This window comes from Heloderma suspectum, chromosome 3, assembly GCF_057233095.1.
Source record: "Heloderma suspectum isolate Gila_16-S chromosome 3, 16-S_ref, whole genome shotgun sequence".
In the NCBI taxonomy this organism is placed as follows: Eukaryota; Metazoa; Chordata; class Lepidosauria; order Squamata; family Helodermatidae; genus Heloderma; species Heloderma suspectum.
The window spans coordinates 307,213,740-307,231,720 of NC_139460.1; the positions used below are offsets into that span (position 1 = coordinate 307,213,740).

Genomic DNA, 17,981 nt, shown 5'->3' on the forward strand with positions numbered 1-17,981 from the left:
GCGGACCTGAAGTTCAACACCCCTGTTCTACAGGAAAGCACAGAGAATATAAACATTTCCTCTGCTGATGGAACCTGATTGTTTTTATTTTATCAGGCACCCGCTTTGTTGGATGCAGCTTCCACTGCAACTGTAGAATCACTGGAGCACGAAGTGTCTCATCTGATGGATTTTCCTAGGCTCAGAAGGACTGCGAGCCAAACTAGCTTATTCAAGGGGTGAGCTCCTGGCAACATTCAGTGAAATAGGACCATGACTGGTGATGGCTGGCTGTGTGTGTGCGTGGGAAGAATCAGAGACTTACTGTTTTGTTTTCTTTAATGCGACATTCTGTTGATTCAGGATAAGCACTTGACAGACCCGTCCTGAAGAGCAGAAAGTGAATGAGAGAGTGAGCGATGTGATTACTGGAAACAGAGCCTTCACAGAAAGGATAGGTTGGAAATGAGTGCTGAAAGAAGCCATCGAATTTTAGCCCAAGGGTTTAGCTTAGTGACAAAGAGTGGAACAGCTGGGTTTCCATTGCATCTACTCTGGCGAGTAGTCTAACTCATCATTTGAAATCAGCGCATCCGAGTTCTGTTTGTGTTTGGTTTTGCTTTTTGATTTGCTACTTGTCCGACTGCTTTCCTTTGCTTCTGACATCTGCTGGTAAGAGAAACCTTTGTCATCGGCAGGATCCCAGTCCTGGTAGTTGTCACTCTCGGCATAGGCAAAACCATCTTCAACCGAGAAAGGATCAACGTCAACATCATAGCGCTGGTATGTGCTCTGATGCAGGGCTTCCTCCCGAGCAGTGATCTCCAATGTGCTGTTCCATATGCCATAGCCAAAATAAATCAGCAAACCTACAGGAGGGAAGAGAGTTTGGTTGGTAAATATCTCTTACTGTGTAGAATCATAGAATCATAGGGTTGGAAGGGGCCTATAAGACTATCGAGTCCAACCCCCTGCTCAATGCAGGAATCCAAGTCAGAGCATCCCTGACAGATGGCTGTCCAGCCTCATCTTGAATGCCTCCATTGTGGGAAAGCCCACTACCTCCCTAGGTAATTGGTTCCACGTTAGCGTTGCATTCTAGGCAATCCAACATGAAACAGTTCCAGCCCTTATGAGTGTATAAACACTGCTACAGAACTCGAGCAGTTTATTATCTATAATTCACCATATGGAATATACATGCTGTAGGGTGGTTCTTAAACCATCTTTGATTTCATTGTTCCTGCTCCTTCCACTGAGAGCTTTTTTCCTAAAATATGTTTTATTTATTAGCTTTTTCAGTTGCAAAGCAACAGTGAGAAAAGGCAAAATGTGGAAGAATTACAAGTCACAGTGTACTTTCTTTCAGGGATAGAATTCGAACTCAGGAAGAAGGCAGACCACCCTCAAACTAGCCTTCCCCAAACTGTTGCTCTCCAGATGTGTTGACTGGGGCATTCTGGGAGCTGTAATCCAACACATCTGGAGGGTCCTAGGTTAGGGAAGGCCTGCTGTAGCTGTTCTCTTCATTGGAATTATCACAATCATAGTGTTCCCAAACCTTCACCTTCCATATTCAGGACTTACCCACAAAGCACCAGACAGCAAACCGGATCCACGTGATCTTTGAAAGTTTCAGCATGAGATAGATGTTCACAAGCATAGCAAAGGCGGGGACAAAAGGCAGGCAAGGGGCCATGTAGGGGAGCTTTTTGGGGTTTTCCGGCTGTTGAAGAATGACAAACACCAATGCCATGATCAGCAGGACCATCAGAACCACCAGAACTATTGCCCACCAACTTTCGTCATAGAGGTAGTCCACCCCAAAAATGATGAAAGAGCAGAAGATGAACATTAGGACAAACAGTAAGAGCACACAAGTGGTGACTGTCTGGCCAGTCGCTGCTGTGGGCCGGTCCATTTTCCCAGGTAGCCCAAGGTGGATCCTCATTGTGTAATACCGTGGACCTATTAGTTTCTTCAGCTTGATGAGGTAGATGTTTTCAGACTCATCTGCCTCGATTCCTGAAGTCATGTCGACTGTACCATAGTTAGGATGGTTGACATTGTAGGTGGACTTATCGGATTTTCCAATGAGCATCTCGTTGTCGCCCAAGGATGGAAGGTTCTTTGCGCCACAGGTGTTGGTGGGTGGGCCTGCAAACTCCTCCCCTTCACTCACTGGAGAGCACGCCTCCTTCTCACAATCAGCTAAAATCCCTTCCTTCTTCTTAGTGTGCTCTTCAGAAAGGAACTTGACAAAGCCATCAATGTCACTCTCTGGCTGGTAACGGAGAAGCAGGACACAGACAGAGACCAAAGTGTAGGCAAGCAGTGTGCCAATGGACATCATCTCTATCAGGTCCCTCAGGCTTACCAGCAAGGAGAGTAGTGCTGCGAGAAATCCCGAGACGATGCAAGCGACTACAGGAGTCTCAGTATAAGAACTTACATGGGACAAGAACCTAGAGGTGACAGAATGAAAATTAAGAGTGAATATTTATTAACATCAACTCCCTCTTACCACTTCAGGGTCAGGCAAAGCCTCTCTAACCCAACAGGCAGTACAGGCAGTTGTGCAGGGTATCATAATTCAAGACGAAAACTCTGAAAACCCTCAAGGGGGGGGGAATCACAATCCCCCCCCCCCGAATTGTGAGAAAACAACCAAGGAAGTGGTAAATGTGCACTTCCCCAATTGCATTCCCTTCCCTCACTCCATTCACTTACAGGGCAGTGTAAAGAAGCAGAGAGGGGAATTATTTGAAGAGGGGACACAGTTCCCCCAAGCACATGTGCACGTGCAACCCCCCCCCCCCAGCACCAGCACCACATTTGCAGCTGGAGCAGCAAAAATAATTTTTGCTTAGAGCAGTCCTGGAGGGAAAGATGGACGAATAAGTTGGAGTTCACACATACCCCCTTCTCATGGACCTTTCAACTCTAAAAGAAGCTCCTGGAATTTAATTCCTGTGTTGAAGATCAACTCTCTGCTCATTGAACCATAGTGACTCTTATACATTTTTTTGGTAATGGTCAGAATCCAAAGGGGCGCTTACGTCTCGGCCCATTCTTCTACACCCCGCTGATTCTGTTGCATAAGTGGGACCCACCACTTGCACAACAGTAATTTAGCGCTTCCCAGAGGAACCCCTGAAACGAGCAGAAACACTCGTTTCTCAATTGGGACAGGTTGGCGGAGCTTGCTTATACAAACTCCACTGACCTACCCTGTTTGAGAAACAAGGGTTTTCACTCGTTTCTGGTTGCCCCGGAAGTGTGAAAATTTCCTTCTGCAAGCAGTGGGTCCTGCTTCTGGATGGGAACCGGCGGGGCATAAGAGAATTGGCAGAGGCACAAGCGTCCTGTTGGCTTCTACCCCAGGCAATCATGGTTTATTAATCTGTGGATGAACACTATGGCCACATTGGTGAACCCTGGTTTAATGTTGGTTAATCAACCAGGATAGTAAGCCATTATCAGATCCTGGCTAATTATCCTGGTTACTTAACTGCAATTAAACTAGAGTTCTCTTATTTGGATGTAACAGACAACTTTGGCTTAAAGCAAGGCAGGATCTTTGAAACAAAGAAGACATCTGATGAGAGAAAGGAAGGGGTGAGGGAGAAACGTGCAGCCTTGGCAATTTTTCACAGCTTTGCGGGATCAGACCAAGGGTCCATCTAGTCCAGCATTCTGTCCACACAGTGGCCAACCAGCTGTTGACCAGGAACCCACAAGCAGGGCATGAGTGCAACAGCACACTCCCACCCATGTTCCCCAGCAACTGGTGTACATAAGCTCACTGCCTCTGGTACTGGAGGTAGCACATAGCCATCAAGTCCAGTAGCCATTGATAGCCTTTTCTTCCAGTAGAGGGTCTGAGGTTCTCCCCCCATGAACTGGTCAACAGCTGGTTGGCCACTGTGTGTCAGGGGTGTTTCTGTGCACAGGGAGTGGGACAGCAGTTCAGATTCTGAAGGAGAACTGCCAGACATGGGGGTGATGTTTTCCCAGGCTTGACCAGACATGACTGGGCCGGCTTCTCAGGTTACAAACGTCCAGCTGGCTGAGGATGAGGGTTCCTCTTCACACACCCCTATGAGAGACAGCAAACAGAAGGGGGTGGTTTGGAGACTCTGATCTAATAGATGCCAGGCGCAGGCGCAGAGCAAAGAGAGAAGGCAGGGGGAGGAACCTAGATGGTCTACCCATTTGGCCTTGTGTGAGAAGCTGTGCTTAGAAGCCTCATGAGAGAGAGGTACCTCTAGGGATGTACGAAAGTGACTTACCTTTCGCGGATTATGTTGATGGTGGGGGGGAGGCGTTCCGTCCCTCCCCCCGGAATCCTCGAACGGCCGGCTGTGCTCCGCAGCAGCTCCGCAGAGCAGCCGGCCAGGCCCAGCCAGGCCCGAACCGTCCGCAGCTGGATTTCCGGCCGTGGAGGGCTCTGGGTAAAAAAACCAACCAACCAACCGCGTACGCAAATGGCGGCTACGGCCGCCGCCATTTGCATTCCTTCTTTTGGGCCATCTTAATCTATGTAAATATTTACATAGACTATGACAGCGAAAATAAAGGGGAACGCAAATAGCGTAGGGGCTGCTATTTGCGTCCCTTTTTCATTCACCATTTTAGCCTACATAAATCTTTACGTAGGCTAAAACGGCGAATCAAAAGGCGACGCAAATAGCGCCCACTATGCTATTTGCGTTCCCCTTTATTTTTGCCGTCATAGTCTACGTAAATATTTACGTAGATTAAGATGGTAAAAAGAAGGAACACAGATGGCGGCGGCCGTAGCCGCTGCCATTTGCGTACACGGGTCATTGTTTTTTTAAACCCACCCAACCATGATAGGCTACGTAAAGATTTACGTAGCCTATCACGTCTTTTTTTTTAAACCTAGCCATGATAAATCTTTACGTAGCCTATCACGTCTTTTTTTTTTTTACACAAGCCTGCCTGGAAATGGCGGCGGCGGCAGCCGGTCGGAAGACCGGCCGCTGCCAGAGCCGCCGCCGCCCGGACAATCCGCCCCAGGTGAGTCTTGCCCCGGGGGGGATCCACGGGGGGGCGGGGGGGCAGGCCGTTCCGCCACGGAGTTCGGGGGGCCGAATGCATTGGCCTCACCGAGATCCGTGGCGGAATTCTCTGACATCCCTAGGTACCTCCCCCCTTAAATTAGGCTAGTGAGACCACCTTCCTCTTCAAACAGTGGGCAGCTCTCTAAACTTCCTTTTGAATTCCCCTGAAGGCATTCCTTTGCAGACTGAGAGTCACTGAGAATTTGCATCTGTATGACCCTGTGAAGTAATGGATTAAAAGCTGTGGACTGAAGCCTCTTGTCTGTGTTTGTTTTCGGATTTGAAATAGAGTGGGGGTAAAGGAATCCTGACAGCTTGCCTGCCATCTCACCCCGCCCCTCCTCCCGTCATTGGTCTCTTCCAGTGCTTGCGCTCTTGAACGGCGCCATGGAACAGGAAACACATTGACGCAGGCTCTTCGCGGTCAGGTCAATCAATTAACGGGTGCTGTTCGGGCCTTACAAGGCTCAACCCCCTCCACCCCTGATCCCTCCTTGTCGAAAATGCCCAGTAGCACTGTTAGAGAAATTTGCTGGAGACAAAGGACTTTTTCAAATTTTCTGCCCCCAATCAGAACTATATATGCACCTCCGGCCAGAGGATTTCCAAGTGGACCAGATTTGTGTGGGGTTTATCATTAACCTGCTTTCCAGCATGGTGGCTAAATGGGCCTTGGCAGTTCTCCTCACTACTGACCCCCTGCTGGCAGACTACCAGGGCTTCTTGAATGCTGGGGGGGGGGGTTGGTGACCCCCTTCGTGCAGAGACAGCGACGATATTCACCACCTCAAGCAAGGCAAAGACTCTGTTTCTAGTTATGTGACCAGTTTTTGCTTGCTGATGCAGGATTTACAGTGGAATGATGTGGCTCTGGTGGCCCAATTTTTGGATGGCTTGAATGATGAGATCTTAGATGAGCTAGCGTGGGCGCCACGCCCACCGATGCTGGCTGAGCTCATCCAGTCGTGCCTGCAGATTGACAGTTGGCTGAAAGGGCGCTGCCAAGCCAAGAACAGCTCTGTTAGCTGAGATTTCCCTCCTCCCATTCCCCTGCGGCCGCTGCCCCCTCCCCCCTGCAGCCCTGCCGCAGGGGTGGAGGAGACCCCTATGCAACTGCGAGCAATCCACTCCATGCTGTCTCCGGAAGAACTGGATCAGCGGCGAGCTGAATGTTGGTGTTTCAGGTGTGGAAAGAAGGACCACTTTGGTAGATTCTGCCGGTCCCAACCAACAGCCCCGCTTCCCTCTCCACCTCCTGTCTCCCAAGCCTGACTAGGCCACCCCCCAAGTCTGTTGGGGGTCTTCAGTGAGGAGGGACCATCCGCAACCAGGGTATGCCTCCCACACATCTCTCCCCGGTCCCATCTGCTTCCTGTGCACCTCCATTCTTCCCAGTGGGTGGTGGGGGCGGCGGGGGGGGGATGTCATGGCACTGGTGGACTCTGGGGCTACTACCAGTTTTATGGATGAAACATTTGCTCAGCCATGCAACATTTCTGCTCTGCTCCTGCCCGCCCCATTGAAAATGGAGAATATCGACGGGTGTCCTCTCTCTTCTGGAGCAGTCACTTGGATTACAACTCCAGTCACCCTACGTTCCCAGGGGCATGTCCAGCAAATTCAATTTCACCTGGCCAAGGTGCCCCAATACCCAACTGTGCTGGGCATATCCTGGCTCTCTAAACACAATCCTCAGATTTCTTGGAAGCTTCATCAAGTGCAGTTTTCATCCCCCTACTGTCAACAGCATTGTTTCCCGGGAGCTAAGACGGCCCCGGCTCAAGCATTAACCCTTTCCTCCCCCTCCTCGTCTTCCCCAAGCAATATTTCTGCTCCAGTTAACCTACCAGAAAAATATGCGACCTTCTGGGATGTTTTTGACAAGAAGGAAGCCAGCCGACTGCCCCCCACCGCCCCTGTGATTGCACCATTGTCCTGATCCCAGGAGCTACCATTCCGGCCGACTATACTCCATGTCAGAGCTGGAACTCCAAGCTCTCAGGGAGTTTTTGAACACTAACTTGCAGCATGGTTTCATTAACCCCTCCACCTCCCCTGCCAGCACTCCAACTATGTTTGTGAAGAAGAAATCGGGGGAACTCTGTCCCATCCATGACTACAGAAACCGCAATGCCATTACTATCCCTGATAAATATCCCCTCCCCCTTATTCCTGAGATGCTGGAGTGCCTGGGGCAAGCCAAGATTTTCACTAAGTTGGACCTGTGTGGTGCCTACAATCTAATTCGCATCCGGGAGGGGGATGAGTGGAAGACCAGTTTCTCATGTCGTTACAGATTGTATGAATACTTAGTCATGCTATTTGGCCTAGTGTCAGCTCCCTTTGTTTTCGCATTTTATGAATGACATCTTCCGGGATTATTTTGACACTTTTCTTATCATTTATCTCAATGATTTACTTATATTTTCTTCAGACCCCCACTCACATCAACATCATGTGAAAGCTGTCCTGTAGCACCTCCGGGAGCACCGTCTCTTTGTTAAGCTGGAGAAATGTGCTTTTGATTTGACATCCTTGGACTATCTGGGTTATATTATTTCAGCCGAAGGCATCAAAATGGATCCTGCAAAGGTCCAAGCGGTCCTCTCCTGGCAGGCTCCATCCACTAAAAAGGACTTACAACGTTTCCTGGGCTTTGCCAATTTTTACAGAAATTTCCTGCCCAACTATGCAAAGCTGACAACTCCTCTCACAGACCGCCTCAGAGGCAAGAAATCTCCCTTTCACTGGTCTGCTTCTGCCCTATGGTCTTTTGAAGAGCTCAAGAGGATATTTAGCTCTGAGCCGATCCTTTTACATCCCGACCCATGGAAGCCTTTTGTAGTGCAAACAGACACCTCTGATTTTGCAGTGGGGGCTGTGCTCTTCCAGCCAGGAACAGCAGGGGGTGAGTTGCAGCCTTGTGCTTACCACTCCAGGAAATTAAGCGTGTCCAAGAGGAACTATACCATCTGGGAGAAAGAACTGTTTGCCATAAAATCCACCTTAGAGACATGGCTACATGTTTTGGAGGGGGCACAGCACCCAGTTGAGGTGAGAACTGACCATCATAACCTTGAACATCTCTGGACAGCCTGGGCCTAAATCAGCATCAAATTAGGTGGTCTTTATTTTTTTCACGATTTAACCTCCAGATCCACGTGAGAGCCACTGGCAACCAAGAGGCGGATGCACTCTCCCACAAACTGTAATTGCAGCCAGGGCTGGGTTGGTGAGGAGAGACCCTCCCCCACATCCTTCCCCCCGCAAAGCCTGGTGGCTGCTGTTCAACCTCACTCTTGGATAGAGCTCCTTCGCACTGAACAAGCTTGGGATCCCTTTGTGCATGACAAGGTGGCGGAATTGGGATAGGCAGATGGTGCCCCCAAGTCTACCCCATTCTCATTGCAAGGTGGGCTGCTTTACCACGTACACAGGGTCTATGTGCCTTCCAAACATCTCCAAGAAAAAAGTCCTCCATCAGTGCCATGACTCCTCCACTGCTGGGCATTTTGGCTTCTCTAAGACCTTATATGGAGTTACGCGGGACTTTTGGTGGCCCCGAGTGCGTCGGGATGTCAAAATCTATGTCGCCTCCTGTGATACCTGTCAACGAGCGAAGGACCCCACGGGCAAACCAGTTGGCTTACTACATCCCCTGCCTACACCCTCTGGCCCCTGGAAGCTGCTGTCCTTCCATTTCATCACTGACTTGCCCCACTCACAAGGTAAGACTACCATTCTGGTGGTGGTGGACTTATTTTCTAAGATGGTCCACTTTATCCCATGCTCAGGGCTGCCCACAGCCAGGGAGATGGCAGAATTCTTTTGGACACATGTTTTCCAGCTGGCATGGCTGGCCTGAGGGGCTTGTTTCGAATTGGGGGTCCCAATTCACGGCTTGTTTCTGGCAGGAGCTGCTGGCGCTGCTAAATGTGACACTCTGGCTTTCCTCTGCTCACCACCCTCAGATGGATGGGCAGACCGAATTCACCAATGCCATGCTGGAGCAGTACTTACGCTGTTATGGAAACTACCACCAGGACAACTGGGTCTCCCTGCTGCCTCTGGTGGAATTTGCTTATAACAATGCGTGCCATGCCTCTACGCACCAAACTTCTTCCTTTGCCAATTTTGGGTACCATCCCAAGGCCTTCCCCTCCTTGCTTGGCCCTGCCTCGGTGCCTGCTGCCCATGAATTTTTAGTGGAATCACACTCTGTGCACCACCTCTTACTGGACAACATAAAGCAAGGTAAAGTAGTGTATAAAGAAACTGCAGACTGGCGTTGCAGTTGGGGACTGCGTGTGGTTGTCCACCCGATACCTCCCCTCTCACCCCCCCACTAAGAAGCTCGCAGCCCGACAGATGAGCCCTTTCCAGATTACGGCACAGATTAACCCTGTCGCTTTTTGACTGGCTCTTCCCCCCTCCCTGAAGGTGCATCCTTTTTCCATCGCTCCTTGCTTTCCCCACTGGTCTCTGGTGACCCCCATCACTCCGACTGCTCCCCCCCGCCTCCGGTGGTGGTGGGGAGGAGTTTGGAGTTGCTGACAAGCTAGACTTGCACCTTTTCCAGGGGCGATTGCAATACTTGGTGGACTGGGAGGGGTATGGGCCAGACAAATGTTCCTGGGAACCGGCCAAACATTTGCATGCCCCTATGCTGCTATGCCATTTCCACCAGCAATACCCTCACAAGCCTGGGGCCCCACAGGGAGAGCGGGGGGGGGGGGCTCATGGAAGCAGGGATGATGTCAGGGGTGTTTCTGAGCGCAGGGAGTGGGATAGCAGTTCAGATTCTGAAGGAGAACTGCCAGACATGGGGGAGGTGTTTTCCCAGGCTAGACCAGACATGACTGGGCTAGCTTCTCAGGTTACAAACACCTACCTGGCTGAGGATGAGGGTTTCTCTTCACACATCCCTGTGAGAGACAGCGAACAGAAGGGGGGGGCGGTTGGAGAGTCTGATCTAATAGACGCCAGGCGCAGATGCAGAACAAAGAGAGAGAAGGCAGGGGTAGAACTTAGACCATCTACCCATTTGGCCTTGTGTGAGAAGCTGCACTCAGAAGCCTCATGAGAGAGAGGTACCTCCCCCCGTTAAGTTAGGCTAGTGAGACCGCCTTCCTCTTCAAATGGTGGGCAACTCTCTAAACTTCCTTTTGGATTCCCCTGAAGGCATTCCTTTGCAGACTGAGAGTCGCTGAGAATTTGCATCTGTATGGCCCTGTGAAGTAATGGATTAAAAGCTGTAGACTGAAGCCTCTTGTCTGTGTTTGTTTTCGGTGCTTAAACAGAGTGGAGGCTAAAAGAATCCTGACACTGTGTGAACAGAATGCTGGACTAGATGGACCCTTGGTCTGATCCAGCAGGGCTCTTATGTTCTTATGACAAGGGGGCCAAATCTGGCCCTTTGTGGTTTTCTGGATAGCCACATCCCCTTCCCCCCAACCACCAATCATTTGGTGGTTTCCTAGCTTTCGTGTGGTTTTCCCCCATTCTAAAATGCTGAAATGCCACTCCTAAGGTGATAAGAGCTTCAAGCTTAAATATGCTGTTAAGTTTGGTATTTCCCTCTAGCCCCTTTTGCCATCGGCCTCACCCACTGCTGGAATGCGCCCCCCCCCGAGAGCTTTTCTGAAATGAAATCCAGCCCTCAGAATGAAAGAGGTTCAACAGCCCTGCCCTAGTTACATGGAACTTACCTGAAGAGAAGCCCATCACCAGCCATTGCATAAATTACACGAGGCATTGGGAACAGGGAACCCAACAAGCTCACGGTCAACCCGGCCACAGATCCGATGGCAACAATGAATTTAGCGGCGTAGAATCCGTGGTCCACAAACATCTCCATCAGGGGGGATTCAGTATCAATCTCATTGTATGGCACCATCAGAGTCAAGATAATGCTCACCTATTGCGGAGGGGGTGGGAAGCCAACATGTGGTTAGAAGTGGCATAGTACTGCTTGTTCATTGCTGAGGCATCAACACATGAGCCTCTGAGATGTTCAAAGGATCCAGGTACCTGGATCGGTAAGAGCCTCTTGCTGGAATGACATGGACATTCAAAGTAAACAGAACTGGGCCAGCTGAACCATTCATCTGACTTGGTGTAAGGCAGTTTCTCGTCTATCTATATATATCAGCCTTCTCCAACCTGGCACCCTCCAGATGTGTTGGACTACAACTCCCAGCATTCCCCAGCCAGCCTTCTAGGTTGGGGGAGGCTGAGATATCTGACTGCAAATTGAAAGCCAGCTTTCGATAAGATATTAGTGCTCTATCCTATACGCCAGGAGTGCAGAACCTCACACCTGGGGGCCAAATCCAGCCCCCCAAGGTTCCCCAGTTGGCCACAACCTCCTCCTCTGGCCTCACCCCCTTTCTCCCAACCACCAATCATTTAGTGGTTACCCAGCTTCTGCACAGTTTTTTCTCCATTCTCAAAGGTTGAAATGCCTCTCCTAAGGCTTGGTTACTGGCAGTAAGTGCTTCAAGCAAAGTTATGCTGGTATTTTTGGTTTTCTGGCCCTGCCCTGTTACCTTTTGCACTGCCTACCACTAGAATGCAGTCCCTTAGGGCTTCTCCAAAATGGAATTTGGTCCTCAGGGTAAAAGCAGTTGAACACCACTGCTACACACACTTACCTGAGAGTAAGCCCCACTTAACTCAGTTGGACTTAGGTCTGAGTAGATAGGCATGGGATTGCACTGCAGGGCATTTTGGATGTGCATAAAAAGAGATGAATGGAACATAAAATTCATGCTCAGCATATGTAAACTTGCAGATAAATATAGTGGGGTTTTTTTTTGTCCATTTGCCTCCCAAATCAAATAAAGCTCAACAAAAGAAAACTAAAAAAACTGGTGTTTAGAGCTCTGGCTTCATTTGATTGAAATGAGTCACCTCTAGCCAATGGTTGAGCTGCTGAGATGTTGTGGAATGTTTATGAATATTCCAACAGTTAAAAAAACAACTGTCAGTTTACAAGGCTGAGGGATAGATGGGGCTATTGGGGAGGGGTGCAAAGGAGCAAGAAACAACAACAGTAGTTAACTGTTAGGCTAAGTCCATGAATGGTGTGTGTGGGAGAAGTATGTAAATGCGCGTTGTGAGAAGTATGTGCATTGTTGTACATGAATAATGTGTGTGTGTGTGTGTGTGTGTGAGAGAGAGAGACAGAGAGAGAGAGAATGCAAATGAAGAATCAACGTCCCCCCCCCCCAAATTACAAACAGAAAGGTTACCTTAGTCTCTGTCAGTAGGGCTGGTCCAAGACATTTTGCTACCTGGGTGGAGCAGCAAATGGTGCACCCCACCCCACAACTCAAGGTGCATAGCACCCAAGGCCAGTCAAGTTATTTTCGTACCCGAGGTAGAGAAATCTCACAAGCACTTCTTCCCCCTCCCTGCCAGTAAAAACAGTGGGCACATTGGCAGTGGAGGGGGGGGGGTGAGCCTTGTGAGTGTGTCCCTGGTGCTCTCCCCCACCCCCTGCTGTCAAATGAACACCCATAGCATCTTTTTTAAAAATGGGTATTTCTTGGTTGCTGTGCAATTCGCAATTTGTTACTTACAGACACATACGCCGTCAGACATGTGATTAGTGAGGCAGTGATGGCATAAGGGATGGAAGTATTTGGGCTCTTTGCTTCTTCTCCAGTGGTGGCAATGATGTCAAATCCAATGAAGGCATAGAAACAGGTGGCTGCACCTTGTAGCACCTGCAAAGTATTTAATATAGTACTATGTTATCCAACAATGCCCATTTCCATGGCCAAGAGCTTTCCATGTTTACCCAGAGGTCCCCTGTAACTTTAAGAAACTTCCTCCTTGCAGCTTCTGCTTCTAATTGCAAATTAGTGCAGTTAGTAGCGCAGCTTGGTAATTTTAGATTCTGGACTTAATGATCTTATGGGGACCATGTATATAACTTCAGTTGTGAAGCATATAACTAACATTTCCTTTCCTTGCCATTCCATGCTTCACAATTGCTTCTACATTCCTGATATGTTAGAGCAAACAAAACAAAAACCTGTTTGCTAACCCTGATAAAAAAAAGAAATGCTCTGAGCATGTGCAGATTTGCATTTTAAACTCATGAGTGAGTACATGAATAACATGGAGTTTGCTTCCACTGCCCTGTTATCAAATACATTTACTTGGGGAAAAGCACTATTTTGTTGCAGAAAAGGATAATAAGGAAGAAATAATAGCACCCACCAGCCTAAAATCCCACTTCGGCAGCAAATCAGCTTAGATGCCAAAAGCCTGCCTGAATAAAAATGTCTTTCCCTGCTGGTGGAAGGAAAATAGAGATGATCAGAACCACTAGTTTTGAACCGAAACATCTACAAGGGCCTGGGAAAATGGCCTTCCTCTGCAGGTGGTAGGATGGCTGTGTGTCTGTTTTTACAGAGGACAGTTCTCTTGCTGAAGGGCTGCCAAAGGACTGCCTTCTGTTTTGAAAGTCTTCTCTAACTGAAGTGCTGTCCTGTCCAAGTCTGGTTTAAAGGCAAAGAAACACAAGGAGGGAGAGCAGGGGCCTTGAAGTTGCCCATCAGCAGGGAGCACCTGGACAGGAGACTGAGCAAGGCACACTGGTCACCTGGCCGCAGTCTTCCTCACTATAGTGAGATGGATTGCATTTCTATTTAAGTTATAGCAATTCTTTCTAAATTTGCACCTATACTTACGAACTAACATATGGCCATTTTATGCAAATATGTGTCCACTTTTGTCCTCTTTTTTATGATCGTAAGTGGCCATCCTACATCACATGTAGTTCGGCTCTAAGGAATTCCCTCACTTCTTCCCTGTTCATGAAACTATTTGCCTTAAAAGATGTTTTGGATTTTTTAAAGACATGTTGGGCCTAGTTTGGACACAGCTGAAAGCAAAGGGGCTTTCAGTCCTATTGATTTTCAAGGCATGCATAGCCTGACCTCGGAGAGGGGGTAAAGGGGACGTTCCAGTGGGCGGGGAGAGGAGGGGACTGGGGAAGCTGGGATACAACATATCTCAAGGTCTCCCCAGCCTCCTTCCCTCTTGCTCTGACGCGCCTGAGCTAGATGGCCAAAATAGCCCGTCTAACCAAAATGCAGAGCGAGAGGAGCGCGGAGGCAAACACCGCTTCCACAACTCCTCCCACTCTGCATAGGATGCCTGTAAGCCTCCGAGTTTGGAGGCTTATGGGTATCACCATGGGACTGCACCCTTAAGGTGCTTCCATTCATTTCACTTTTAATTTCATTTATTTCATTTCCAGACAGGTGGTTCTCAGTGTCAGAAATCCAAAGACATAGCTATTCCATCATTTCCTCCTTAACGGATTTTCTATGGTAAGAAACAAGACGGAAGAAGCAGTGGGCAAACACAGGAGGTTTCCAAATAGAAGACATTGTCATCTGGATCCCCTGTAAAAGTCTGCGAATGAGATAGGTCACCCTTTGAGATTCTTCTGGATTACAACTGCTACCGACTTGCTTTTCACTTGTTCACTGTCTCTCTCAGCAAATCACTTATTCGCCTTTTGGTGCTGCGCATTCACGTTGCGTTATGGGATCAGCTGTAATGAGCTTGTTAAGTCATCAACTCTTCAGAGAGCATGCTAATTGTGTTTATGCCTTGTTAATTTCACTCCACTGGGCAATTCCATTTTGGCCACCTTTATTCTCGCCAACTGGAAAATGAAGATTGTTGTTGCTGCTGCTTCACTTAAATGCAATTCTGGAGTATTCCTTTTGGGCAATACTTATTTGAAAGGAACCAGTAAAAGAGATGATTAAACCAGGGGTGGGCAACTTGTGGCCCTCCAGATGTTTTGGCCTACAACTCCCATGATCCCTCACCATTGGCTATGCTGGCTAGCACTGATGAGAATTGTAGGCCAAAACATCTGGAAGGCCACATGTTACTCACCTCTGGATTGCACAATAAGTATCTAGAAATGTTCAGGACTCCATTTTAAGAAAACTTAAGGCAGATGTCCGGGAATTTTTCCTGGAAAAGGGAGATGGAACATTTCTTAGAGATTTACATTATGATTTGATGAGGCTGGACAGCTGTTGGAGAAACCAAAATCACTGGTGAGATTGGTGCCCATGCTCTACAGCAGGGGTGGGGAACTTGTGGTCTTCCAGATGTAATTGTATTCCAACTTCCATAATCCCTGACAATTGTTCATGCTGGCTGCGGCTGATGGGAGTTGGAGTCCAAGAACATCTGGAGGGCCTCAGATTCCCTACCTCTGTTCTACAGTGGACGTTATTACATGTATCAATATTATTTATACTGTTGTTGAGATAACGAAAGAAGGCAGAGCAAGTGGAAGAGGGTATCTATGTATAGAAGGGTGCATGCTCCGTCTTTCACCTTGCGAAGAGAAAGTTAGGAATACATGTAACATGACACCTTTTAACTCTGTCTTTTGGCTGTCTGGCTTTTGGGCTGCTAACGGGGAAATTGTATGTCTGGACAGGGCAAAAGGGCAGCCTTCAGGCTTGTGGGTTCCTAGAATTCCAATGTCTACCAACCAGAGTCTAGGTGCAAAATAACGGTGTGGGTGGGCAGACACATGTGAAAAATAAAGCCGGAGTAAGCAACATGGTGCCTGCTGGTACTAATACACCCCCAGCACTGGCAGCTGATGCCTGTTGCAGCTGGTGGGGCAGAGGGCAGGGCAGCTAAAGGTCGGCGGGGCCAAGGAGTTGTAGTAGATGGAGCCAACTAGAGCATAAGTTCAAAGCAGAGGGTTGTGGGACGGGCTTTCTCTGATCCGTACAACAACACAAAAGCGTCCTTTCCAACCCACATTTCCCTTCTCCACCAGCAACTTGCACAGAAAAGGCAAATTCAGGAAAATAAAATGGGGTGTGGAGAGAGAGAAATGGAATCATACACGTGCACACACTTTCTTTTGTTCTTTCTTTCTCTTACTCAAGCAGACATTCACTCTTGGGGGGCAGGATGAGTCAAGAGGGTAAAAAGAATCGTCTCTAGGTAGGAATAGTGCCACGATGTGCTCCTGCTTAGACTGCTGGGTTCAAATTCCCATACAATCTTAGGTAAGTCACAATGCCTCATGTTATTTAACAATTCTTTTTTTAGAAAGCAGAGCTATAGAAGTGATAAAAAAATCCACTATAGGGATCTCCCCCGCCCTATTTTTTTGTCTCATATGAATATAGCTGAAGGTGGCCACATGCTCCATACCCTCTGATCTGATCAGCAGTACTATTTATGTAACTCAACTTTCAAAAGGTCCCAGAGAAGTGCCTTACAAACAGCAGTACTATCTAAAATTTGTTACAGTGATAGTTAAACTTTCAACCCAAATCATATAACTGATAAGTGACTGCACTTGAGCATTCATTTTAGTAATAAAAGATACTTCTCTGATAACAAAAAGTGTCTCCACTATTATTAAAGAAGTAGCTGATAATATTAAAAAATTGGCATGGAGTGTTTTTATATTGGCTGAAGGATTATTCATGGATATTAATAATACAGCTCTAGAATAAAATAGGGTTCAAAGAATCCATACATGTCAGGCTAAGTAAGGTTTTAAAACATCATGTGCACTTCATCACAGAAAGTTAACAATGTTTAAGTATACCATTACAATCAATGATGATAAATATAAGTCCTTGTGTATTTAGGTCCCTTTGATTCCAGTAGGATTGATGCACACCTCACTTTCTTTGGATTGTGCCCACTATCTGAAACCTAATAACACCTTTGGGCTGCAATCCTATATGCTCTTACCTGGTAGTAAGTCTCATTAAATTCAGTGGGCCTTATTTTTTGTAGACATGTATAGGATTGCACTAATAGTGAAGCATCACCAGTAGGATGTTATGAGGCTGCAGTCCTATAGGTACCGACGTGGGAGTAAGTCTCATTGAACTCAGTGATACTTACTTCGGGGTAAACATGCATAGGATTAGGCAACATATCAGAGAACTAAAAAGCACTGATCCTACACAGGTTACTTGAAATTTCACAGAAAACAATTGCTTTCAGGAAAAGTAAACTAGGACAGGATTGCAAACTCTACACAAATAATATTACTGGATCATGAAATAGATCATGAGGAAAAGAGTGTCTCCTCATTTTATCCAAACTCTTCAAAAAGGTATTAAGTTATTTTGCAAAATTCACACACACCATTCACACAGAAACACACACATACACATTCATGTAAACACTCGAACATTCTCTTTCACTCTCACACACACGCGCACACACACAGTTCATTTGGCTCCTCTGATTTTACCACTGTTTAAAACACAAAGTCATCTATCAGTCTTCTACCAGCATCCTGTTCTATCCAGCCACCCTTAAAAGAGCAATGAAAAATCACTCCCAGATTAATTTCAACTTCTAGATCTGCTGGGATTATCACAAAAATATGTTTTCTGCCTCATTGAAACAAATTTTGTTTCCAGAAGCTGGGATCGCTTCGAAGCAAAGTGCACTCAGTCTTTAGGGCAGGTTACTTGTCCTTTATGACTAGCTGCACCTCCCAGATTAGCCATTTTGTGGTGGTGCCCAGGACAGTTTATCAAATTCAAAATGTGACCACAGGCCCAAAAACGTTGCCTATCCCTGGAATAAAAGAACCAGGTGCTTCTGAGCACATGCTCATTCCAGGGATTTGTGATCAGTACCAGATCCAAGCCCACAAGTTCTAACAATATATATATATATATTTTAAAAATCCACTCCTGGGGTTCATCTACATGTGTGACTTAGTGCAGAGGGCGAGCAGGGTTGTTCATGACACATGATACTCTGCAGTAACCCTGCAGCTTCCCCCTCAAAAACACACATTTCCTGAAAGCTGTTTTCGTGCGCATTTTCCTTAAATGCGGCTCCTGCATGCTTCGGCTGCAGTGTGCCCCATTC

At 47.6% G+C, this 17,981-nt stretch overlaps 1 protein-coding gene across 2 annotated transcripts in view; it reads right to left on the bottom strand.

Annotated features, from left to right (window-relative positions):
• Positions 1–319: 319 nt before the first annotated feature.
• SLC7A14 (solute carrier family 7 member 14) overlaps positions 320–17,981 on the bottom strand; it is a 79,615-nt gene continuing 61,953 nt past the window's right edge. Inside the window, exons 5-9 of one of the 2 annotated variants that reach the window (XM_084841557.1) lie at positions 12,650–12,796; positions 10,775–10,983; positions 2,357–2,444; positions 1,567–2,263; positions 320–848 (exon numbers count right to left, since the gene is read on the bottom strand). In XM_084841557.1, the coding sequence (XP_084697683.1) occupies positions 529–848; positions 1,567–2,263; positions 2,357–2,444; positions 10,775–10,983; positions 12,650–12,796 (1,461 nt within the window). In that variant the 3' untranslated portion in view covers positions 320–528. Of the gene's footprint in view, positions 849–1,566; positions 2,445–10,774; positions 10,984–12,649; positions 12,797–17,981 lie in introns of both variants that reach the window. The other variant, XM_084841556.1, reaches the window with a different exon arrangement.